Source organism: Ictalurus punctatus, chromosome 12 (assembly GCF_001660625.3).
Source record: "Ictalurus punctatus breed USDA103 chromosome 12, Coco_2.0, whole genome shotgun sequence".
NCBI lineage: Eukaryota > Metazoa > Chordata > Actinopteri > Siluriformes > Ictaluridae > Ictalurus > Ictalurus punctatus.
Window position 1 is genome coordinate 7,361,211 of NC_030427.2, and position 25,000 is coordinate 7,386,210.

The window sequence follows — 25,000 nt, forward strand, 5'->3', positions numbered from 1 at the left end:
TTTTGGCAGACGTGGTTTCCATCCACAGCGACGTGGAATAAGAACGACAATCCTAATTGACCAGAAACAAGTTGGACGTGTTGAGCAACAATTAAACACAAGCGTTGGCGTAAATGCTACACTCGGGGTTTAGTCAAACTGTGAATCTTAAAAGTCATAGACGCTCATTTGTGCTAGTGTTGATCAGTCAATCGACACATCTCAGTTCAAACACACGCCCACACACACGGCCGGTAAACTGGGGTTTTCCGTTTGTTTGTTTTTTTCCCACCAAACTAGTTCAACATAACTAGAGGTCGACCCATTAGTGGATTTACAGATGACTTGGTTAAAGAAGAGAGTTTTTACCGGTGCTATTGAATGAAAACGTCACACTCAAAGTAGAACATTTCTGAACTTTATCATTAAATAAACAGGGCTGACTGTACCGGGAAAATGTACTGTACTTTAATGAAATCAATGTATAGTAAATATCAATAAACATTAACGTAAATAAAGATATACATCCAAACTGAAGCAAAAAGTAACACTCCAGATAACACAACAAAACAGTCAGTTTATATATGGCCTCTAGAGGCCGCTCTCGTGCTGTATGACGACAGCGGACCCATTTTTGCCCATAACGGATAGTTCCAGCATCCGGTGCCAATTAATCGACAAAATCGGTCGACCTCTGTTTATTAACACGAATGACATTTCCATAAATGATAGGTTATAATTGCGGGCAAATTGCTGTGATCTAATGACAGAAAGGGAAAAGAATCAACTTATAGCAGTGCACCCTGCTGTGTTTTATTAGACCCATCAAAAACTGAAATTCAACACGGAAGAGATTTGAGAGATTTGTTAAGAGTTTTGAAGCGTGGGCTGCGCCATATCTTTCGTCGATGATGAACCGGCACATGATAAGAATTTGTCACGCGGTGGTCACCTTAAGGAGCGAATTAGGAACAGGCGTTCTTAACGTGTGAATTCAAATAAACACTTCTTGATGGTGGAAGAAAGATTTAAGTTCCTGCTCCGAGTGCAGATCTTCAGCAGAAGTGGAAATTGTTCTGATTGACCACAGAAACGTCCTCCCTCGGATCTCTTTAGGGACTGAGTTTTTAAAAAAAAAAAAAACCCAAACGGTTCTCCTCTTTAGAAGGCGAGGGTTTGAGCAGCCGCAGGTCGGAAGTGAAAGGTTGGAGGTCGGTACCTCGGCTCAGCCGTGTCCTAGAAAAGCTCGCCATGGGAAGAGAGGAGTGTGACGCTTCTCATTTTAAACCCAAGCCGATTAGCGGCGTTCAGCTTTGCTCAGGTTAAGACTCGGATTATTCCACAGACCCTCTGTGTAAACACACAGACCGGAATCCCCTCCGATCCTCTTGCGCGTTATTAAACGAGCCGGCACTCGCTCCGAGTGCGTGTCGGAGAGAGAGAACGAGGGCTCGTCTTCTACGTTCTTTCATCACTCGTTCCACTCACAGCTTACACAAAGGGTAGAATTTCGTGGGCCACCGGCACTTTGCTTCAGGTTCACCTGCTACAGGACAAACTGAACCTCAGACTGGTGTTTCATTGGTCCTGCTCCCCGAGAACATCACAGGAAGTGTCTAGCGCAACGGCGTTTCCGTATGCATTCGCGCTTTTTTTTCTTTCTCTCGACGGAGCCGGACCTTACATTCACGACCGTGTCCGAAATCATCATCATCATCATCATCATCGTCGTCCGTTTTCCCATTGTTCTCCATTTTCAGATTTGTAACGTCACCCCACCACCATTTTCGCCGACGCCTTTACCTGTTAGCACTCTGTTCGTCAGTGTAATGGCTCTTTCTGTCCTGTAGGCGGACGCTTCAAAAAGGAGATCGTCGTTGACGGACAGAGCTATCTCCTCCTTATCAGGGATGAAGGGGGCCCTCCGGAGGCTCAGGTGGGTGTTACAGGCACACTTTCCTCACACATATTTGGCACACCGTGTTTTGAGCTTCCCTTCCCGCCGCTCCACGTTAATAATCATTCGGTTGACGCTCTCGACTCGAATTTCCTGCTTGAACGACGTAGCTCCCTGGCTCCGTCACTGTGCATGGAGAATGTTTCGAGTGTTTGACGGATTTAGCGATGACTAGATCCTAGTTAGACATGGACGCCGTTAACAGCAGGTAACCGTATTCATTAGGGATCGTTTGAGAGAGCTCGCAGAACCACAAGTCACGGAGGTGGAGCTGGACCTCAATCAACTCCTCCTTTATAAGCATGACCCTTAACCCTGACCTCACCGAGCCTGAAACTCACCGAGGGTTGTCTCCATCCCCGCCGGACTGTCGGTTCAACTCTGCTCAGGTAGGAGGAGCCGGAGCAGGTCCGAGAGGGAAAAGACCACGACGAGGCCAACACAAACACAACACGTTAATTAAACCGGAACGCTGAAGTGTTTTAACGTGCTCTCTCTCTTTTTTCTCCCTTGCTGTCTGTCTCTCAGTTTGCGTTGTGGGTGGATGCAGTGATATTTGTCTTTAGTCTAGAGGATGAGATCAGCTTTCAGACCGTGTATCACTACTACAGCCGCATGGCAAACTACCGCAACACTGCTGACGTGCCCCTGGTGCTAGTGGGAACTCAGGGTGAGTGAACAAGGCGTGGAAGAATCCTCTGGACTCATTTACAGCACTACACACATGCATGCTGATACGAACCTGAAACAAAACATCGCCTGACCCTATGTCACAAACTTCTCTTAAGAGCTTTGTAAGAAGTATTTTATACAGTGTGGCTGATTCGTGAGGAGAAGGCTTCAGTCACAGGTATCTGTGACGTCTCTCTCGGCTGAAAGTATGGGATCACCACACCTGGAGGATGCTCACGGGGTTTTGTTTTTTCTTTTACTTCGTAGATAATAAACAAGTCACAGATAGGACACGAAACAATTTTTCTTTCATAGCTGAACACGAGTTGAATTAAATCATTTTAATTAATGCCGTTTTTGTCCAGGAAAAAAATATGGAATCACCTTGTAATTTGCATTTCTAAAACAAATACCTGCACAAGTCTAAAAAAAAAAGGCTAATTAGTCCGGAGTTAAGAGTGCGCTCACAGAGACCTTAACCTTGGACACATGACCCCAGCAAGAAAGTAGTCAACTGAAACAATGGAAAGGATTATCAAACTCCTTCGGGGAGGAAATCAAACACAGTGTGGTAAAAGAGGCCGGTTGTTTCCAGTCAGCTGCGTCTATAATTTGGTGCAAGTATAAACAAAATGGGAAGGTTACAAAAGGAAAACGTACGGGTCGACCAAGGAAGTCATCAAAGCGTCAGGATAGATAACTCAGAACAATATGCCTTGAAAATAGAAAAGGCACGACAAAACAAACGAGTGTTAACGGGAGTCGATGTTTGTGACTCCCGTTATGTTCTGTCCCGTTATGTCCCGTGAATGTTAGTGAAGTCCATGCTTCAAAGACTTCAGGGCATCGTAAAACCATGAGGAGGAGCAGCAAAGTGCTCATTGTGATTTTTTTTTTTTTTTTTAAAAAAAGGGGGAAGTTTTTTGGATGACTCGGTAATTTTTTACTCTACTTGATCTGGAAAAAAAATATTCCATTAAAACAATTAAATTGAACTTGTTTGAGGCACGTTTCATGAAGACAGACCGTTCAGCTATTTTAACAAAAAATTTGTGTCGTATCTTTGTTTGTTTGCTACAAAGTGAAAAAGCTGGGTGAGCATCCCTCCAAGTGTGGGGATTCGATCATTTTTGCCAGGGGTTTGTATAAAATAGATGAATTAGTTAAGGATTATAATCTGCACAAACAGAAAGTTGCCTTGACAACACAGCAGGTATTATGCGTTGGTTAGTGTCAGCAATGTGGTCCTGTAGCTCCCTCTACTGGCTGAGTTCCAGTGCTGCACGAGCTCACCGTCCTGCAGTTTACACAGTTTACAGTGTTCAGAAATGTTTAAAAAATATACAGATTTTTTTTTTTTAAATAATCTAAACATGGACATTGCTTTTGGTGCACTTGTATTATTTGTGAAATGATCATCCATGAGTTGTTTATTTTTAATTTTTTAGAAATCCGCCAATTTGAAAGAATTTTCTGAATGAAAACACTACTAGCGTTTCTGTATGCGGACACTAGAGGGTGCCCCACTCACACACACCGGCATCTCAGCATTCTGTGTCCTCTGGCAAAACCTTTGACGCTTGAACGCTGTCTTGTGTGCTAATTTCCTGTGTTTAGATGCTATAAGTGCAGCTAACCCTCGTGTCATCGATGACGCTCGGGCACGCAAGCTCTCCAACGACCTGAAGAGATGCACATACTATGAAACGTGCGCCACCTACGGCCTTAACGTGGAGCGCGTCTTTCAGGACGGTAAGCACCAGTGTTTTTATATAAAAACTCCTATTTGCTAGATTATTCTCCCTGGGATTGAGTGCTGGAACTGTTATTTATTCTGTGCTCACAAGAGAGTTTCGCCCTCGAGTTTAGATCTTACTTGTCAGATATTAGTGTCGTGAAAAGTTATTTTCAGAAACTATTGAAACAGCATGGCCCGTTCCAGTGCTTTTTTTGTTTTACTTCAATGCTTTACGGAGGCTTGAGAAACATTGCTTTTTAGAAAATGAAAAAGACGCGCTCTGCTGCCATTGCCTGAGCTGAGGTCGAATCGAATTCTGATTGGTCGAGCTCGTTTCCAGACAACTGTTTGTTTAAACCGGCACTTTCCTGGGATCCACCGTATACCGCAGCCTACAAAGGCAATTATTATTAGTTAGTTAGTTAGCTAGCTAGCTCTGGACATTTTCAGGCTGCTTGTCCAGGACGAGCGAATCTTTGGACCGGACAAGCAGCCTGAAAATGTCAATAACAAAAGAAATAAATTTTATTTATATCAAAGATTAACGCCGTGCGCTGAATTCATCTGTTTGCGCTGTACACCAAAGACTTTTGCGTTTGAGATCAAAGGACGGATATGAGACGAGGGTATCGGCTTTTATTTCAGGTCTAGACGTGTTAAGGAATTTTAAAACATAGAACCTTTTGTATCAGACCACTCGGTTTTTAGGCAGGTAAACGTATAGGGAAAATTATCGTTTAATTTAAGTCCCGAAGTAAATAACACTTCATATTTGGTTGCATATCTCTTGCTTGCAATAACGGCATCAAGTCTGCGACTCATTAGCTGCGTTTACATGGACAACAATAAAGACGATACTCTGATGAAGAAACTAGCATGTAAACAGCGATTTTCACTTACCTTAATCTAATCAAGGTCATAATCGAAGTAAGCTCTAATCGAATTAATGCAGGTGGAGTACTCCTGTTTTAGTCGCATTATGGACGTGTATTTCAGACGTGTACACACCTTAATCACATTATGAATGTCGTGTGAGAGTTTTCACCGCATTTTGTGACAGGACACGATCACACACGGCCGTTTTACGGCGAACAAGAGAGTTCGGCTGCGTCCCAAATCGCATACTTTCCTACTACAGGCCTGTAGTGGGGAAAATACATGCATCTCGGCTACTATATAGACGGTAAGTACACGGTTTGGGACACACACGGCTTCAAGCAGTCGTCTATTAGCACGTACAGTACGACTAATAATTAACTGCACTTAAAGCGTTCGTAAACATTTTTCAAATAAAAACACCCGAAAGTGTATACGGTACCATAACGAAGACGAACTGTATGTTGATACGTGAAATTCTGGAGGGACGTCGGACGGCGTGGCGCGGTGACGTAATGACGCGGGCTGTTAATCTAATCATGTTCTATAACATGTTAAACGGGAACATGACAGGAGTATTCTAAAAGCGACTCATGTACACACCTTAATCAGAATATTATCTTACTCAGAGTAACGTCAGTAATTACATTACTGCTGTCCATGTAAACGTAGTCCCTGACATCACCAAACTGTTGGGTTCTTCTTTCGTGTTGCTTTTGCAGGTTTTTACATCAACCTCTTTCAGTCGTTGTGTGTTTCAGGGGGAGGGGGACTCTTCAGTGTCCTCTTCAGGAGGTGGAATGGCTTTGGATTAAGGTCTGGTGATTGATTCGGCCAGTCTAAAACCTTCCACTTTTCCCCCTGTTGAAGTCCTTTGTTGTGTTTGTGTCGCTGCATGATGAAATTTCTCCCAATTATTTTGGATGCATTTCTCTGTAAACTAGCAAATAAATTACTTCTGTAGACGTCTGGATTCATTCTGCTGCTCCCATCATGAGTTACATCATCAGTAAAGATTAGTGATCCTGTTCCAGAAGCAGCCGTGCGAGCCCGAGCCATGACGCTACCTCCACCATGTTTCACAGATAGGCTTGTATGTTCTGGATCATGAGCAGATCCCTTCTTTCTCCACACTTTGATCTTTCCTTCACTTTGGTAGAGGTTCATCTCAGTTCCCTGACTGTTGTGGTTCATCTCTGTATTTAAGAGGGTTGCGTCGTGTGGTATGGCCTCGATATTTCAGCTCTCTTGGTCTTCTTTGAATGGCGGATTGTGATACCTTCACTCCTGCCCTGTGAATCTTGTTGGAGATGTCACCGACTGTTATTTTGGGGGGGGGGTTTCTTCACAGCTCACACAATGTTTCCGTCTACATCTACATATAAATACCAGGAAATAAAAGCTGAAAATTTGATGATTTTTGAATGCTTTTAAACGTTAATTATGTTTATTGGGTGTAATAGAATAGGCGAACATGCTTTAATGTTTAAAAAAAAAAAAAAAGCCGCATTATTTGTCACATACTGTACATTGTTGCAGTAGCCCTATTCCCAGGATGCTTGAAACGGTCCGATCTGTCCAAAGCCCCGCCTTCAAAAGCCCAGAGTGCTCTGATTGGCCAGCTGACCCGTTGCATCGTGATCGGCCGAAAGCCTCGAGCATGTGTCGGAAATGTAACACCGCTCGCGTTAGCTTCAGCCTCCAAGGCTTCTAAAGCAATTCTGTACGTAGACACTCATGCCATAGATCTTCGGAAAGCTAGGATTCTTGTGATTCCTTTATCAAAGATACACTCACAGCAGCTACAATCAACGTCCGTCAGCCCACCAACATACAACAAACACTTCAAAACAAACAAAAAACTCAGGCAATGTAGCAGACTTTAGCTAGCCGGTTAGCAGAGGTCTACAACTGAGCCCTGAGTCACAACACACACGTTTAAAGGTTCTGATTCACAAGCACAAGATTGTCTGAGCAAAGTGGGAATCGCCTCACTTTTCAGGAGTGGGGATTATGCTGATAGCGCACGCTGTGACCTAGACGTGTTATGGAAGCAATACCTGGACTTCGAAACCACACGCCCGGAGCCGGGTTCTCTCTTAGATCAAATAAATCGCTCTGTGTGTGACTTTGCAGATCTTCTACATGCACAAACAGATACATTACACACCCAAACCAAAGGAAAACATTTAAAAAAAATCATGACATGACTCCTTTAAACTCTCTTGTCATATTCGTCTTTGATCTCAAACCCTAACGTCTTCAGTCTACAGCAGAAACGGAGGACTCTGCGTTGCCGTTCCAGTAGTTTTAGAGGGGACTGCGTATATATAGTCCCATAAAGTCTGTGATGGATAGTCAGTCCCGTATATACCGGTTAACGCAGGAAGATCATGAATTAGAAAGGCACTACGATCAAGGTGACTCGTTATAGACTAGCTGTGAATCATGCGGTAATTGCACATCAATTGGCGTGCGCACACAGCTGATCTGATGCGTGTTGACGACGTTCAGGACATGTGAGTGAACTAAGAGCTGTTTGAGTGTAATATTAACTGTTCAGGGATTAAACCTGATAGACAGTGCTGTTATATAGGAAAATAATGAATGACGGGGTGATGTTCAAGTCCAAGAAAGTCTTCCATCCTGTGTCGGAGCATTTAACTCCAACTTTACCTTTAACTTCTTCGCTATATCAATCTTTTTTTTTTTCCCCATCCGTTTATGTTACGTTCATATGCTCATAACCCCCGTGTAAATTCTCAGTGTAGAAACGGTAACGTGTTATGCCGAGCACGTTAATATAACTAGCCGTTGTCCGAGAACATTTAATAAACGCCTTCTGACGAATAACGTCACTTCCTGATCCACACCACAGCGTGCGTACATCTGTACGGTCCACTAGAGGGAGCCAAATGTCATCAAACGAGTTCCTGTTTCCTCACGTGTGATGGAATAATAATCCGAGGAGATATCTGTGAAAGATGTGCAGGGTTTCGGTTTGGAAAGCCAGGGCTACGTTCACATAGTGATGCCAGTGTCTACATTCATCTGGCTTATTTATTAAATACACTATTCTTTAATGTTTGCTGTGTGGTGTACGTCTATGTGTTGGGGGAAAAAAAGTGGCAGGTGAGTGACAGATTTCTGCCTTTGCAGAACTCAGGTGGAGGCGGGGGGGGGGGGGGGGGGACAAAAAAAAAAAAAACGTCGTGTGATTGTGTAGCTTTTGAAATGTGTCTATATGTCGTGTAGGTTTGTACGTAATGTGCGTGTGAGTGTGAGGTGTCGTAGCAGTCGCAGGAAGCCGAGGAGAAGAAGCCGAGCCGTCTGAGCCGTGCCGAGCCCTCGGCCCAGGAGGGAGATTTACACTCTAAACGCTCAGCCATTATCCCCTTAATTATTACACTGTTGGCTGCAGCCAAGTCCGCTATAATTTAGCCGTGTGTGTGTGTGTGTGTGTGTGTGTGTGTGTGAAGGAAAGAAAAGGAGAGTGTCTGTGGGATAGCCAAGCTCATCAGCAGCTCCAAATGAGAACAAGAAAAGGCTAAATTTCTTATCATTACTGACAGTGTCTCCTCGTATTTGTTATGCCATCATCCTCAATTAATCACGCGTTCTAATTATGCACTGTAGTGGAATTCATACATGAGTACCAAAATCATTATTTTAATGTTTCGTGTCGCAATGGCTTCTCGGTCCTGATTTCCTTTTTTTTTTTTTTTTTTTTTTCTTTTTTTGCCCAGAGGTGCACATGTGTGTCCATGTGCGTCCCCACACACACACACACACACACACACACACACACACACACACTCCTTTTCATTTGCCTGACTTGGATTCATTCCTGCATCAGTGCAACGCCGTGGCCATAATTACCATGCGCGTGACCTTAATTTAGCGATGCAGTCTCGGTCCGTTTTCTCCACTACAGGCGGATGTGTACAGCACGAGAGACAAACGCGCTTAACGAAAAATAATGAGCTGTGTAATGACATCATCCCCTCGTTAGACGTGCTCCGCTCGAGTCTTCAGTCTCTTATTTGGTCTGTAAAGCATCCTAAAGCGCTAACCTTTCCACGTTCGGCCTTTCTCCGCTGCTCGTTTTCATGGTTTGAAGCTAGTCGGGATTTTGTTTATTTAAAAAACAACAAAAAAAAATTTTTTCTGTGTTTTTTTTTTTTTTTTCTTTTTTCTGTTTTTATCCCCCGATATATATTTTTAAAAAATTGTTCTATCGCTTGTATGGCAACGATATTATTGTTGATATTTATAACCGTAACAGACTTTTAGGGTGGACTGATACGGGCTAGGCGATATGACGGCGTAGCGATAGCGTCATGAATTGCCGTGCGCTTTTCTGCGAGGTCGTGATATTAAATAACATTTTTATTTTAAAAATGTAGGGTTTAAAATCAAAAAATCGTTAAACCGATCGGACGCAGCTGCGGTTTCATCGTTTCGTACTTGAACGGTGAAATTCCTCCTGCCCTTCTGTGTTGATTTCCTTTTATGAGTGTATGCAGTGTTGTTTGTATATCAATAATCAATACGTTAATATGAAGTTAGTTATTGCATTTTTCTTTAATGCAGCACTAACGTTTTGCCGGTAGCTCGTGAGCGTCTTCGTACACCTTGCGTATCGTAGAAATGCCTTCGAGGACTGTAATACGATGTCGTCGTCACGTCACCGGCCCCTGCATATCGACTACGGTCACGGGGGTGTGGTTCATCTACAATGGAAACGTTTAAATACGGACGAAAAATGACAACATGGAGAAAAATCGACGGTTATATCGGGATGTTTCTGCGTCCCGGCTCGCCATCTCGAGCGGTCTATTTACACTCGTCGTGTCCGTGTCACGGGAACGGCCCCGGCTGGCCTTTTGCTCCTCACGGATGATAATTGTCGGTAGTTGAGCATGCAGTAATACAGCGGCTTAAAATTGTAAATCAGATAATGCCGGCCAGCGAGTCGCAGCAATCATGGGTTGCCATTGCGTGAATAACAAGCGCATTAACCATTAAAAATAATTGGCGTAGTGGTTATCGGCATTAAATTTATATAATGGAGCGTTTACGGGACGGCCAGTGGACAAATGAAGAGCCAATTTATTTACTCCGGGTCAGCCAGGGGTTTACCCCAGTGTGTGTGTGTGAGAGATTGTATATGGATGCCTTTTCCGTAGTCTGTGTGTGATGTGACTGGAATAGTGTGTGTGTGTGTGTGGTCTTTGGCTAAAGGTGAGGGATCTTGACATCTCCCCAGACTGCGTCCATCAGCGCACTAATTTAATTATCCTAATTACCCCCCCTCCCCCCCGCTAGCAAGTCGGATGCGGTGTCAGAGCCGGGGATGAAGAGCTCTGTTAGTGCATGCTAGCTCCTAACGAGCTCCGCTGTGCAGTCCCCCCCCCCTCCCCCTCTCCGCTCTGGCCTTTAATGTCCTCTGATTATGCGCCATTGTCACTGTCATATACTTTTATTGCCATAATTAGTTTAGTTGTTGTCGTTGTTGTTTAATGGTCATCGCTGGCCTCTCAGCACTGGCCTGTTTTGCTCGTTCTGAGGAAGTCGCTCACTTCCAAGCGTACGCGAGTCTTATAAGAAACTGTCGTTATCTAACGCTAGTTCGTTTCTGTTAGACGCTCATTATCTAGTCTAAGAACATCGACTACGACGCTGTTGTACGCTGATGATCGTGAGTCCATGTTGATCACATATACATACGCGCAGTGAAATTCTGTTCTCCGCATACCCCAGCATGTCGGGACGCGCCGGATCAGAGCTACGATCTACATCGTGATGATATCCTAAACTTTTACCGTCCTTAACGAATGCCTCGGTTTGATTGACCACGGCCGACCGACGCGAATGTAAATAACGCCGATCGCACGGATGGGCGCCTTAGACTTCAAACTATATCACGGTCTTTCACGGGGTTTATTTCTTTATTTATTTATTCGTGCTGACGATGTAAATGACGATATGACCGTCGGAACATTCCAGCACTACCGCACAAACACCAACGCTCTTAGGATTCGTAAAGTAACCTCCACCTGCCGCCGTGCTTGTCCACGCGTAAACACGTCGCCGTGTCTATCGCCGGATGATCGATTCTCATCACGGGGAGGAAGTGTACACGTGCATCATCGACTGGACGACATAGCACAGCCCTCGGTGAGAGCACTGATTATATGACGCTTTCACGCGCACACGGTGTCATCCTTTTAGTCAACTGGTTAACCGCCGTGTGTTCGTTTTGATTCGCCCGTGGATTCTATAGATGTGACTCGATGCCACAAATTGATGGGTCTGCCCCAATCTACAGTTCCCAGCAGCCACTGCACCTCCCTGCATCACAGTCACGTGACCACCCGCGCCTGAATCACGTCCTATATTCGCCAGTTTGTCCTCCTGTCATGGGGATTATAGTCTTTGTTTAACGTTCGTTCTTTGCGTTAGTGTTCGCCACGAGTTCTATAGTCAATACTTTGCCTTCGTTTCGAGTCTAATCCGCGTTCGCGTCCGACTCCGCCTCTGAATCGTGACGTTAGACTCGTTTTTTTTTTTTCCCCTTTCGTTAACGACGTTCTCATGCGCTCTGTGTTGAGAACACTTTGTTTTCCTTTAGCAATGATTAAAGACTGAACCCATCCAAGTTTGTACAGTCTAGCGTCTCCTTTCGATTGATTGATGAATTATAACTTGCAGGCAGGCTTTTACACGTCAGCGTGTCAGTGTTGTCGGTAAGGTCTGGTACACGGCGTTCACATGAAGTGGCTCTTAACTGTGAAGTGCTGTCTTGCCCATTAACTCACAATTTAACCTCCATCTGTCCAGCATGGTTTGTTTTGGGTTTTTTTTGAAAAAAAAAACCCTGTACCTTTTATCTAGTTTCCCACGCTTTAGAGAATAGCTGCTTTCTGGATGTAACAATAACATGCGTGGTGAAGATCTGTTGGCACACGCCGTTTACATGCTTGTGTGCGTGGTGTAATTATTGAGCGGTAAGTGAGGTAGCTCTCTGACCTTTGTGTTGGATCATCCGCCAGGCTCGCGCTCCCTCCAACTCATTAGTTAATATTTATAGCACTGTGCTGTTTAAGCAGCCTGACAGCAGCCTAATAAACTCAGCAGGGCACTCCCCCTTTCCCCCTCTCCCTCGCTCCTTTCCCTTCTCTCTCTCTCTCCCCGGTTCTTCTTTCTGTCCTTCACCGTCTCCTTTCTCTTATACTTTGATGTGCTTGTCGGCTGTAATTCCGTGCGATTATTATACGCCGACGGAACACGTTTGTGCTGTATAAAGAGCCGACCGAGACGCGCAGCCCCGTACCGTACACCCGTGTACGTTTGGCTTCCGAATCGAGTACACACGATGCTATTCGTCTCCAACAGTAAATCAACGCGGAGACGAACGGCGAACGGCGAACCGCGCGACGTGACGTGACGTGACGCGACGCGATGCGACGCGACGCCCGCTTCTGTGCCGAGTCCAGGCGCGCGCCGGTCTGCCCATAAATCTGATCAAACGCTCGTCCTTTCCCAGCAGGATAAATGGCTGCCGCTTACCGGCGAGCCGAGATTGATGGGTAAAAGTTAAATTGCATTACTTGCGCAGTTTAAATATTTAACCCGGGCTTATCATAAGTGTTCTTAACAATTAAAGTAAAATATAGCTGCGGGTTTCCGAGCGTATCTCCCGGCCTTCGCGGTTTCCCGAGGAGTGACGTTACGGCGTTATTAACATGGCGTGAGGGGGCATAACGGGGTTGTGACCGTCTACCGGAAGCGTTCGTGGAGCTGCGGTTTAGGTTTTCTGGTTTGTAGGGACGTTGTGTTTGAGTGTATACACACAGTTGTGATGTAGTCTATAGGCAGGATGTGTGTGTGTGTGCGGGTTAGACGAGTGCCGTGACTGCCCTTGGACAGAAGTCCGTCACCTGAAGGTAAATGTTTATGGCTGACTCATCGTTAAAGCTCAGCCTTTAATAGATCCAATTAAAACAATGGCTTCATTTCGAGGGGAATGAGACGCGGCCATGTTTATTGGGAGGACGGTAATTGAGTTCTGGCGATTAGAGGATCTTTTAACCCTCACCTGGCCCCGGACTGCTTCAGCCTGCTCAAGATGGCTCCCGTGTAAGAACCTTTTTCCGCCAGAACGGCCGAAAACGAGAGAACCTTCTCGGCGAATAAGCTTTTACACTTAAGATCCTCACATTGTGCGTTGGATACTGTATTAAGATGTTCAAGTTTATTCACTGGGGTAAGTGCTACTGTGGCCGTGGAGGATTACTTGAGGTGAAGCCTGAGATCAATGCGGCTGCTAGGGAGAAGATGACGGAGTGGCTGTACATCAGGCCTGCGCGGCCGTGGCCCATTGCCCGTTGATCGATAAGGGCTTGTGGAGAGCAATTGATCGACACGGCCATATTGCCTGCGCCGATAGCGCTCTCCGGGAATCTTTGAGTAATGAAAGTGGTGTTATAATAGTTAAATAATGGCCGTGCTGGGGGTTCGGCGGGTGAGTGATGTTGGAATTAGAGCCGCGGGTCAGCACTGCTCGACAGCCCCTTACAGGAGGTAATGTAGTGGACTAGTCCGAGCGGGGAAGACGAAAATGTCAATGTGAAAATAATTTTTAGTGGTCTAAATCACCACCTGTCTTACTGTCTTAGGCTCCGTGTGTGTGTGTGTGTGTGTGTGTGTGTGTGGTGATCTTAATCTGATTTCACTTCTGACATGTGCTGTGTGTTTTTTTTGTGTTCAGTGGCTCAGAAGATTGTTGCAAACCGGAAGAAGCAGCAACTATCGATCGGGCCTTGCAAGTCTCTCCCCAATTCTCCCAGCCACTCCTCGGTGTGTGCAGCACCCGTCGCTGCAGTACACATAGCTCAGGTAAGTGTGTGTGTGTGTGTGTGTGTGCGCGCACAGCCTTATTTCAATTCACGAGATTATGACGCACAGAAATATCCTTTTCTATTGTTGTAGCGAGTGATAAGCAGGTGTACACACTCATCCCACAAGCGACCTGCTGCTTTATTATTGTTGTTGTTGTTGTTATTATATTCTCAATAGAGGTTCTCAAAAACTTTTTGGAGTTTTTATTGTGAAAAAAATTGTTCATCCAAGAAGGGGGGAAAAAAAAGTGCTAACTCCGAGCTAGCTAGCAAATACACGCAGCACGCCACTAACATTAAAGCAGCATTAGCACGCTTTCGGAATAATCATGCTGTATTTCTCTCGACCCAGAACTCGGAATTATGACCGTTTCAAGCTACAGAGTTGGGGGAAAAACATCGGCCTTTCCGTTTTGTGACGCACACTTGTAACTAGCCGGATAACATTAGCGATCGTTAGTTCGTCGTGTATTTACGTTCTCAAGACAGCGGACTGTGTGGGCAGTTTATAAAACGAATCGACCGCGCCGAAAAGCTCACTGGATTTACTGAATTCACATTCCACGTGATTGAATCGAGTTGCATTGACATGTTTAGGTTTTGTACATCCACCGGGATTTGATCATATCGTTTCAAACCCAGGGTGCTGGCATGCCACAGCCGCTGCGCTATTCTAACACACACGCTTTAATCATGGTCATTTAAATACTATGATAATAATAATAATAATAATAATAATACCTGTCAGGTCCTACATGCCCGCACGATTTCATAATGTGATTGGTTTCTGTTAATACTGTTAATGTGACTTGATGTAATATAATATTTTTACCTAAGCCACACGTAATATTTAGTTTTAAATCTAAGCGACGACATATTCCTTTTTTTTTTAATAGTGTGGTGTGTGTGTGTGTGTGTGTGTGTGTAAATACTACTATAAGCTAAAGAAAAAGTTATAAGGAAAAATATATTTTTTTGACGTTGTTGACAAAACTGGACCTTTGCTACCCAGCCTTTTTGTGAATCATTTTCCAGCAGCTTTTATAAGATGGTTCGACCAGTTGAAGTAGAGTGAATATCACCCCGTGCCATGTGTTCGTCATCACCCCGTGCCATGTGTTCGTCATCACCCCGTGCCATGTGTTCGTCATCACCCCGTGCCATGTGTTCGTCATCACCCCGTGCCATGTGTTCGTCATCACCCCGTGCCATGTGTTGTCGTCACAACGTGCCATGTGTTGGTCATCACCCCGTGCCATGTGTTCATCACCCCGTGCCATGTGTTGGTCATCACATCGTGCCATGTGTTGTCATCACCCCGTGCCATGTGTTGGTCATCACCCCGTGCCATGTGTTCATCACCCCGTGCCATGTGTTGTCATCACCCCGTGCCATGTGTCGTCATCACACCGTGCCATGTGTCGTCATCACACCGTGCCATGTGTTGGTCATCACCCCGTGCCATGTGTTCATCACCCCGTGCCATGTGTTGTCATCACCCCGTGCCATGTGTTGTCATCACCCCGTGCCATGTGTTGTCATCACCCCGTGCCATGTGTCGTCATCACCCCGTGCCATGTGTCGTCATCACACCGTGCCATGTGTTGGTCATCACATCGTGCCATGTGTTGTCATCACCCCGTGCCATGTGTTGGTCATCACATCGTGCCATGTGTTGGTCATCACCCCGTGCCATGTGATCGTCATCACCCCGTGCCATGTGTTGTCATCACACCGTGCCATGTGTTGGTCATCACATCGTGCCATGTGTTGTCATCACCCCGTGCCATGTGTTGGTCATCACCCCGTGCCATGTGTTCATCACCCCGTGCCATGTGTTGTCATCACCCCGTGCCATGTGTCGTCATCACCCCGTGCCATGTGTCGTCATCACATCGTGCCATGTGTCGTCATCACATCGTGCCATGTGTCGTCATCACATCGTGCCATGTGTTCGTCATCACACCGTGCCATGTGTTGGTCATCACATCGTGCCATGTGTTGTCATCACCCCGTGCCATGTGTTGGTCATCACATCGTGCCATGTGTTGGTCATCACCCCGTGCCATGTGATCGTCATCACCCCGTGCCATGTGTTGTCATCACACCGTGCCATGTGTTGGTCATCACATCGTGCCATGTGTTGTCATCACCCCGTGCCATGTGTTGGTCATCACCCCGTGCCATGTGTTCATCACCCCGTGCCATGTGTTGTCATCACCCCGTGCCATGTGTCGTCATCACCCCGTGCCATGTGTCGTCATCACATCGTGCCATGTGTCGTCATCACATCGTGCCATGTGTCGTCATCACATCGTGCCATGTGTCGTCATCACATCGTGCCATGTGTCGTCATCACACCGTGCCATGTGTTGGTCATCACCCCGTGCCATGTGATCGTCATCACCCCGTGCCATGTGTTGTCATCACACCGTGCCATGTGTTGGTCATCACATCGTGCCATGTGTTGGTCATCACATCGTGCCATGTGTTGTCATCACACTGTGCCATGTGTTGTCATCACATCGTGCCATGTGTTGGTCATCACACCGTGCCATGTGTTGTCATCACATCGTGCCATGTGTTGGTCATCACACCGTGCCATGTGTTGTCATCACATCGTGCCATGTGTTCATCACATCGTGCCATGTGTTGGTCATCACATCGTGCCATGTGTTGGTCATCACATCGTGCCATGTGTTGGTCATCACATCGTGCCATGTGTTGGTCATCACATCGTGCCATGTGTTGTCATCACATCGTGCCATGTGTTGTCATCACATCGTGCCATGTGTTCATCACACCGTGCCATGTGTTGTCATCACATCGTGCCATGTGTTGGTCATCACATCGTGCCATGTGTTGGTCATCACATCGTGCCATGTGTTGTCATCACATCGTGCCATGTGTTGGTCATCACATCGTGCCATGTGTTGGTCATCACATCGTGCCATGTGTTGGTCATCACATCGTGCCATGTGTTGGTCATCACATCGTGCCATGTGTTGGTCATCACATCGTGCCATGTGTTGTCATCACATCGTGCCATGTGTTGTCATCACATCGTGCCATGTGTTCATCACACCGTGCCATGTGTTGTCATCACATCGTGCCATGTGTTGGTCATCACATCGTGCCATGTGTTGGTCATCACATCGTGCCATGTGTTGTCATCACATCGTGCCATGTGTTGTCATCACATCGTGCCATGTGTTGGTCATCACATCGTGCCATGTGTTGTCATCACATCGTGCCATGTGTTCATCACATCGTACCATGTGTTATCACCGCATGCCATGTGTTCGTCATCACCGCGTGCCATGTGTTGTCATCACACCGTGCCATGTGATGTCATCATTCCGCGCCATGTGATTGTCATCACAAAGCAAATTCTGCCGAAGACCCCTTCGATTCTCGTGTGTCGAACATGGGTACATCTAAAAGGTAACATTTACCAACAAACATCACTGTGAAAGACCGTGCACGACAATTTTGTGCAATTGCAAATTCGCAAAATCAAGTGGTTTTCCCTAAAAAAAAAAAAAACCCAAAAACAAAATTTTTATTAAGCCGAAGCAAAATCAAGCATTTTTGGCCGCAACAATCACAAAAAAAATCCAAAAAAACTTCACATTTTGCTGCTTCCTGTTTGGACGAGTTCACGTTTTTGATATTTCAGTGACAAAATGCTTTTTGATTCGAAGTCATGTTTTTTTGGAATATTCCTGCTAGATATGTAAATAACAATAGAGTAACCGAATGTCCACCTCAGTACTGGAGCTGTTTGTGCTGCGCTTATTTCAACGCGCCAGCAGTAAAGGAAATGAGCGGGACAGCGGTCTGTTTGGAAAGCAGCGCCCTCTTGCTCGCGTCACGTCGATGCCTCACATTGAGGTGAATAACTGTAAGGTTGAAAGGTGCCGTTTGAAACCTACAGTCCAAAAGTAATCCCATCAATCATATTCAGAGTACCCCCGAGGAGCCTCGTCAGTGTTCCCGTTGCTTTCGCAGGTCACCTGTGGGCCTCAGTCATCGCTCTGAAAATGAGGGTCTGCTGCTTTAACAGTGCTTGCACACACAATGCATTCCAGCTACTTCATCCCTGTTTACCACCCCATAATCTCAGCAAGCTAATAATAATAATAATAATAATAATACTAACAAGCCCGAGCTCTTTAATATCAGTTAGTGTCAAGCCGTGACTCTGTTTAAACAGTATAATGTTTAAGCTGCACTCGTGCTGCGTGTGTCGTCTGTGTGCTGAATGGACTTGATTGTCAGTTATGGTTATGTGTAAAAGTCCTGTTTTCTCTCTGTCTCCTCGGTGCAATATGACAGACCAGTAACGGAGGAGGCAGTCTGAGCGATTACTCCTCCTCCGTGCCCTCGACTCCCAGCACAAGCCAGAAGGAGCTACGCATCGACGTGCCTCAGACGGCCAACACCCCGACACCAGTGCGCAAGCAGTCCAAACGTCGCTCCAACCTGTTCACGGTCAGTCCCGATCCCATACCCCGTTTTGTATATTTCAGTGCATCGTATGTCTCGTTTTAAGCAGCAGTTTAGTGAGTCCTGCATACACACGGACAGACTGTCGTTAAGATCCGCGAAGTGTTTCGAACGCGCCGTGTCGGCCTCTGCGTGGAACAGCGCTGGGGTCACGTCAAGGTCGAGTAGACCCGAGAACAAGTCTAGTCTGTAAAGGTGTCAAATGAAATCAGCAGCTAGCTCGCCTTTCACTAAACCGCTTGCTTAAAAACAAAAAAAACCCCACATGTTCTCTCTTCCCTCTGCAGTCTCGCAAGGCAAGCGAACCAGACAAGGAGAAGAAAGGACTCGAGGGCCGAGCGGACAGTATCGGAAGCGGCCGCGCAATCCCAATTAAGCAGGTAGGATCCAGCCCGGCCGTCTGCGCGGCGATAATTGGTGTCCAGGGGCGGTGCATTGTGAGCCAGGGAGGCCTGTGATCAGGACGTAGACCCGCGGTGGGCCCTTTTGAAGCCGTCTCCTTGATTAACGGCAAAAGTGTGCACTTGACATCAGTTGGAGCACGAAACAAGATCATTAGGATAAGGAGTGGGAAGGGATTTCTGTCCGTCTCTCTACCTCTCGCTCGCTCTCCGTCTCGTTCTTACTGCCGAGAACAGAAGACGGAGAGGAACGAACTTAAAAGGCTCCTAATGAAGCGTGGTCCGAGGGTCAACATATGGACCCGTCCCCCCCCTCAAAGCCCGGTTCTTTTCCTGTCGAGGCAAGCACTTTCATTAGACCGTTGGCGCTGTAGCTTAAATCTCCCACCACTCTTCCCTGCTGCGTTCTGGGAGAGGTTGTTTGAGTTGGCTTTAATTTGTCACAAACAAGAGGAGCGAGCGAGAGGACTGGGGGGAGGGGTAGACATCCTCCGCCGCGCATCTCAACTGGAGTGTAAGAATCAGGTAATTAGCACCGCTAATCGTGCCCTCTCATGTCGGCGCGGCGGCCTTGTTTGTAATTTTCTAATGAACAAATTGTGCCTCTGATTAGCGCTCCCTTTAAATGAGATCTGTGTTCATTAGTGCGCCGCTGACACCCTTTAGCGATGTTAGCGTGCGCCACAGAGGCTCCGGGAGAGAATCGCGGGCTTCAGTTCTGCCGGTGTTCCAACGTCAAGGCCTCCGTTCACGTCTCGGTACAGCAGCTTCCGTTCCTCTGCGTCAATTGTGACCGTACACCTAACTCTCCCTATGCCAGCTTTTCCATCTTTTATTCAGCTGCTAATTCGTAAACGTGTTCGCGTTTATAAAAGCAACTCGTTTGGGACGTAATTCCAATTCAGGCGACGGTGAATCCAGACAATAAATACAGGCAGCAATACCATCAGGTACACAGAGTCACACCATATTTAGCAAGTCACATAAATAAGGATTATATGAAGTATATGAATATGTATGAAGTGTGCAGGCGATGTACGAGCATTCTATCAGTACTAATTGAATAAATATATATATATATATATATATATATATATATATACAGTGATGTAATAGTAATATTGCACTTGTTGCGTGAGGTAGAGTCACGCTATTGTATTGTATTAAAGTGACGATAGTGCAGTCTGGGGTTATGAGCACTGTCGTCGGGGGGCTGAGGTGTGTAGGGGGGATATGGAGGGAGGTGCTCACAGTTACACATGGCTGTTCAGAGAAAAACCGTTCCTGAATCTGGACGTTCTGGCCTGAATATTTCTTCGGCTCTTTGCAGATGGGATTGAGTTAAACCATTTGCAGGCTGGGTAAGAGGGGTCCTTTCTGATGGGGGTTGCCTTCCTCACACTGCTTACGCTGTAAATGAACTTAATGCCAGAAGGTCGGGACCAGTGCCGTCTTCAGTACCCCCTGCAGGGATTTCCTGTCATCAGGACAAATTAGTGACGGTCGTTATAAACTGGACGCTGTGGTAGCGCATCCTCTTGGAAGTACGACAGGAAGGATCGCTATGAAGGATGCGCCACGTAAAACTGATTTTCTTCTCGTTTGAGGCCACGAGGATTCTTGACCTGTTTTGTAGAGTGACCTATTCAGTCCTTCCAGGATTCATTTATTTATTTATTTATTTATTTATTTGGCGATCGCAGAATCAAGTGCAACGCCGCAATATTTCGGAGGAGGGTTCGATTTTTCGAAAACGCCTGCGGATTTTCCTCAGGTTTTCGGCCGGGACGCGTCACGTGACGTCGTCACGTCACGCGTTCAGCCCGGCCGAGCGCAGTTCGATTCGAGCATGGGTACAGCTAAAAAGTCTCATTTAGCAGCAAACATCACAGCGAAAGGGCGTGCGGAACAATTGAGCGCAATTGCGACTTCGCCGGTTCAAGTAGTTTTCCGTGAAGAAGAAGAAGGAAAAAAAAAAAGGACGAGAAAACTCGGCAAGTTGGATTACAGATTTTGGAGAAGAAAAAAAAAAAGAAGCCGTTTTGGCCGTAACGATCTCGCAAACAAAACCTCTGCAAGTCACATCGACGAGTTCTAAAGACACCGGTAAGTACGGATGATGTGATGACGTCACGTGACGCGTCTCGGCCCAGACCTGTGGAAAACCCGCGGTGATTTTGCCAAAGATAGCAAGCTCCTGCGAATTTTGCAGAGTTTCCTTGATTTCTTGGCAACATCCTGGAGGAACTGTTTAAGAGTTTATTAAACAAGCAACGGAGTCAGTCCACCTCTTCGTATCGCAACGTTTGACGTCACCGTGCGCCGTACTTCAGAGGAAAACAAACTCAGCAGTTCCGGCTTGAATCCCCGTTGGGTTGGGGGGGAGGGGAGGGAAGGGGGGGGGGGGGGGGGGGGGGTGTTCATTTTTATAACCAACACACGTTAGGAAGACGTTTCAAATTTGTCTAGTTAGTTTGTAGAATGCTTCTCAGGAGTCGTATTCTCCAGAGCTGCGTTCTCAGGAACCGGTTGACGGATGAGGCTGAGTGGAGCAGGGGGGCAGATGGGGAGGCCGGACGGTCAGGCTTTACAGCTGTTGCGTGGTAGCGAGACGATCAGCACCGCAGAGACCTCGGGCTTTTGTGTGTGTGTGTGTGTGTGTGTGTGGATCTGCTGTAATTCTGCTGCAGTGACAGGAAGAGTGTAATAAGAGCTTGACGGCATTGCCGGCACTGCGATATAAGCGTTCTGTGTAGATGATGCGTATCCAGCGGTTTAAACGTAATGTGCAAAAGATGGACTTTTGTAAAACTAATAAAAGAAACTCTGGTGCATTTTGGAGGGAAAAAAAAAAAAATCCATATGGAAATGTGTGTTTTGAAATGTTTTGCTTGTGTATAAATGGTGTTGAGGTGTATATTGGAAAGGCCTTTGCTAGTTAAATAGTGTGTGTGTCATGGGGGCTTGGCACAGGGCCTTTTCTCTCGAGTATCCTTCAGTCTCTTGACGTAAATGAGGGATTCATTTCTACAGCGTCAGTAGGAGCGCTCACGCCCACACGCGCTCACACCAACACACACGCTTACGCGGATGAGGGATCTCTTCAGTGCCAGAGTCTGTCATCTCATGAGGAGATCGATCAGTGGACCGCGTACACAGTGTCCCCTGCTCCCTCCTGCACCGTCCACAACCGGCGATCATCTCCTGCTGGCCATTTGCAGCTCACAGGAACGCGGGTCAACAGGCACGCCATGACGTCGTCTGACGACCAGCGTGACCCTGATACAGTCCCTCCAGGATTTCTCCAGTCTTGCGATCGCAGACCGCAGACTTTCCGTAGATTTCTGGAGCCAAGACGCGGCGCGTGACGTCATCACGACGCGCATTCAGCCAGCTCACGTGTGCCGCACACGGGTACAGCTAAAAGGTCTCGTTCACCGGCGAACATCACCACGAAGATTGCGGTTTCGCCAGTTCAAGCAGTTTTCCGCAAAAACACTACTCCATTAACACGAGGCTTCTTACTTGTACACGATTAAAGATGTCGTCGTGAGCGTTTTTTTCTTTTCTTTTTTTTTTCTTTCTAACGAGCGCTTTTAAGATCAAGGCCACATTGAGTTCCACTCCTGTCAGCCAAGGACAGGGACCTGAGGCGACACCGGCCACAAGCGTACTGAGACTTTACAGCTGAGGACTGGAAAGTTTCAATCTTCAGCTGCTCGGTGTCCGTGACCCTGTGCACAGTGTGGCCTCGGGTTCCCGTTCGAGGCTGTTGTAGCGTATCTGTCCCGAGTTTTAATTACGTCGATGTGCGTTTCTGCTCAGCACAGCTGTAAAGAGCGGTTGTATGAGTCACCGTCGCCTCCCTGTCAGCCCGATCCGGTCTGGCCGTTCTCCTCCGACCTCTCGCATCGACAGCGCGTTTCCACTCACAGAACGTTGTGTGTGTGTGAGAGAGAGAGAAAATCCTTGGTGATCAGTCTGGACTCAAGGCAGACTTGTAAGCAGAGCACTTTATAATAAGGCCGGCACAGACCAGTGTTTCCGTGATTTGATCCTTCAACGTGAGAGACATGATCTCAAGACGGCCCATTTGGTTTTTAAAAAAAAAAAAAGAACAACAACCACTTTCTAAATCTTCAAGCAGTCTAGTTTCCTCGCCACTGTTTGTAATTGTTTCACGCACAAGCATGAACCTCAGAACCCGTTAGTGCGGCGGCGGCGGTGCAGACGCTCGAGTTCATCTCTACAGCACGGCTTGTTGTTCTGATGTAGAAAAACATGGCGTTCTCATCAATTCTGCACTGTTTTTTTGGTCATAGTGAACCATCATACGCATGGTTTCTGCTTCAGCTCTTCTTTGTGTGTGTGTGTGTGTGTGTGTGTGTGTGTGTGTGTGTGTGTTCACACTTTGCTGTAGTTTATTTGTTTGCTAGTTATTAGCGTTTATTGTTTCCTCCTGCGCTGAAGGTTGACTCCGAGCCGAGATGAGACCTTTTGTAGAAATGGCTGCGTTAGAAGGTGCTCCTCATTAAAACGGTGCAAGCGGGGGCCGGCGGTAACGAGGCTGGGGGCGGGCTTCCACTGTGCACCAATTAAGCTGGAGAGGAGCGCTGCGCCTGCCGTCGCCCCACTGAGGGGGTGTGCCAAGGTCAGCGGTGGCACCTGGACTCACTGTGGCCACTCCGAGCTCTTCCAATCACCGGCTCGGCTCCGACCCCGCGCTTTGTTCGTACCGACTCTACGCAGCAATCTCCATCGTGCTGACGGACGAGTGATTACAAGCGTGGCGCGTTTGTTTCATTATGTAGTCCTGAATCTTTTTTTTTTTCCGTCTAGTCCCAGCTGGACAAACGCACTCTTGTCCCCAGCGTACAAAAGACGTGTTTATATTGAAAACGACTTTATCGAGTCGTTCCCGCAGAACGGCTGAACTGCTGTTGTGACGGTCGCCAGCTTTGTTTACGGACCCCGCGTGACTCGGAGTGGGCCGACATCTGTTCCGCGTTCTTAATTAGCTGATAATTACAGCAGAGAGGTCTGCGCAGGCCTTTTGTCAGGGGATTTTTTTTTTTTAGCGCATTTCAACGAATCCATTTCAGCGAGTGGCGCTAATTGAAGGATGGTTCGAGACGGGGCACGAGAACAGAACGCCTAGATTAGGCCGAAGAGCGTAGGGGTCGGGGTGGGGGGTGGGTGGGGGGGTGTTAGAAGGAAGGTTTCCTCGGCTACCTGCGTGAGCGTCACTCATGTCCTACTTCTTCTTGAACGACAGGAGCACATATCTTTTTAAAAAACTACCCATTACCCTCTCTTACCTTTTTTATGCCCCATATCTACGAGTTCAAAGCAGGTTCGGCGTCTTCGCTCCGTTCCTGTGAAAGACTCGCGCTGCGTTTTACTGTGCGTCACTCTTAAACCTCAGTCATTCATGGACAGGGGCTCTTGATCGTGAAGGGGAATTAGTGGCGCTGGTTGTAATCGTGTGTTGTGGTGCATGCATGGGCGCTGAGCTGTGTGAATTTGACAAAGTTCTCTACCCACCCCCCACCCCTCACCCCCCCCGGAGCAGGGTGCTTTGTAAGGAGTTAAATTGGATGGTTAATTCGGGCGTTATTTACCCTGTAATTCATTAATTTGGCCCTGCCATTGGCAGCGGGCAGGCTGTAATTTCACGCTTCGCAATAAAAGATGTCTCATAATCTGCTTCATTTAGCACCGAAAGAATTTAATGAAATTAACTGCGGCCCTAATTAAGACGGTGAATATTAAAGACCCGCTATCAAGCCTTTTAACGACTGCGACACGATCCGCCTTTCCGTGGGATTGGAAAAAAAAAAAAAAAAAAAAAAATCATTTCCCTGGGAAAGGTTGTCACCGCTTCGAGCCATTTTGGCCAAGATGGCAATTTTGTCATGCAAGCTAACTTCCTGCAAATTAGATTCCCCAACCCCCCCCCACACAC

At 46.7% G+C, this 25,000-nt stretch overlaps 1 protein-coding gene across 7 annotated transcripts in view; it reads left to right on the top strand.

Moving 5' to 3' along the window:
- agap1 (ArfGAP with GTPase domain, ankyrin repeat and PH domain 1) overlaps nt 1–25,000 on the top strand; it is a 174,157-nt gene that overhangs the window by 95,565 nt on the left and 53,592 nt on the right. For all 7 annotated transcript variants that reach the window (XM_017481758.3, XM_017481760.3, XM_017481759.3 and 4 more), the window contains 6 exons: nt 1,830–1,915; nt 2,465–2,606; nt 4,226–4,360; nt 13,996–14,123; nt 18,464–18,619; nt 18,922–19,014. In XM_017481758.3, coding sequence (XP_017337247.1) covers nt 1,830–1,915; nt 2,465–2,606; nt 4,226–4,360; nt 13,996–14,123; nt 18,464–18,619; nt 18,922–19,014 — 740 coding nt within the window. The remainder of the gene's footprint in view (nt 1–1,829; nt 1,916–2,464; nt 2,607–4,225; nt 4,361–13,995; nt 14,124–18,463; nt 18,620–18,921; nt 19,015–25,000) is intronic.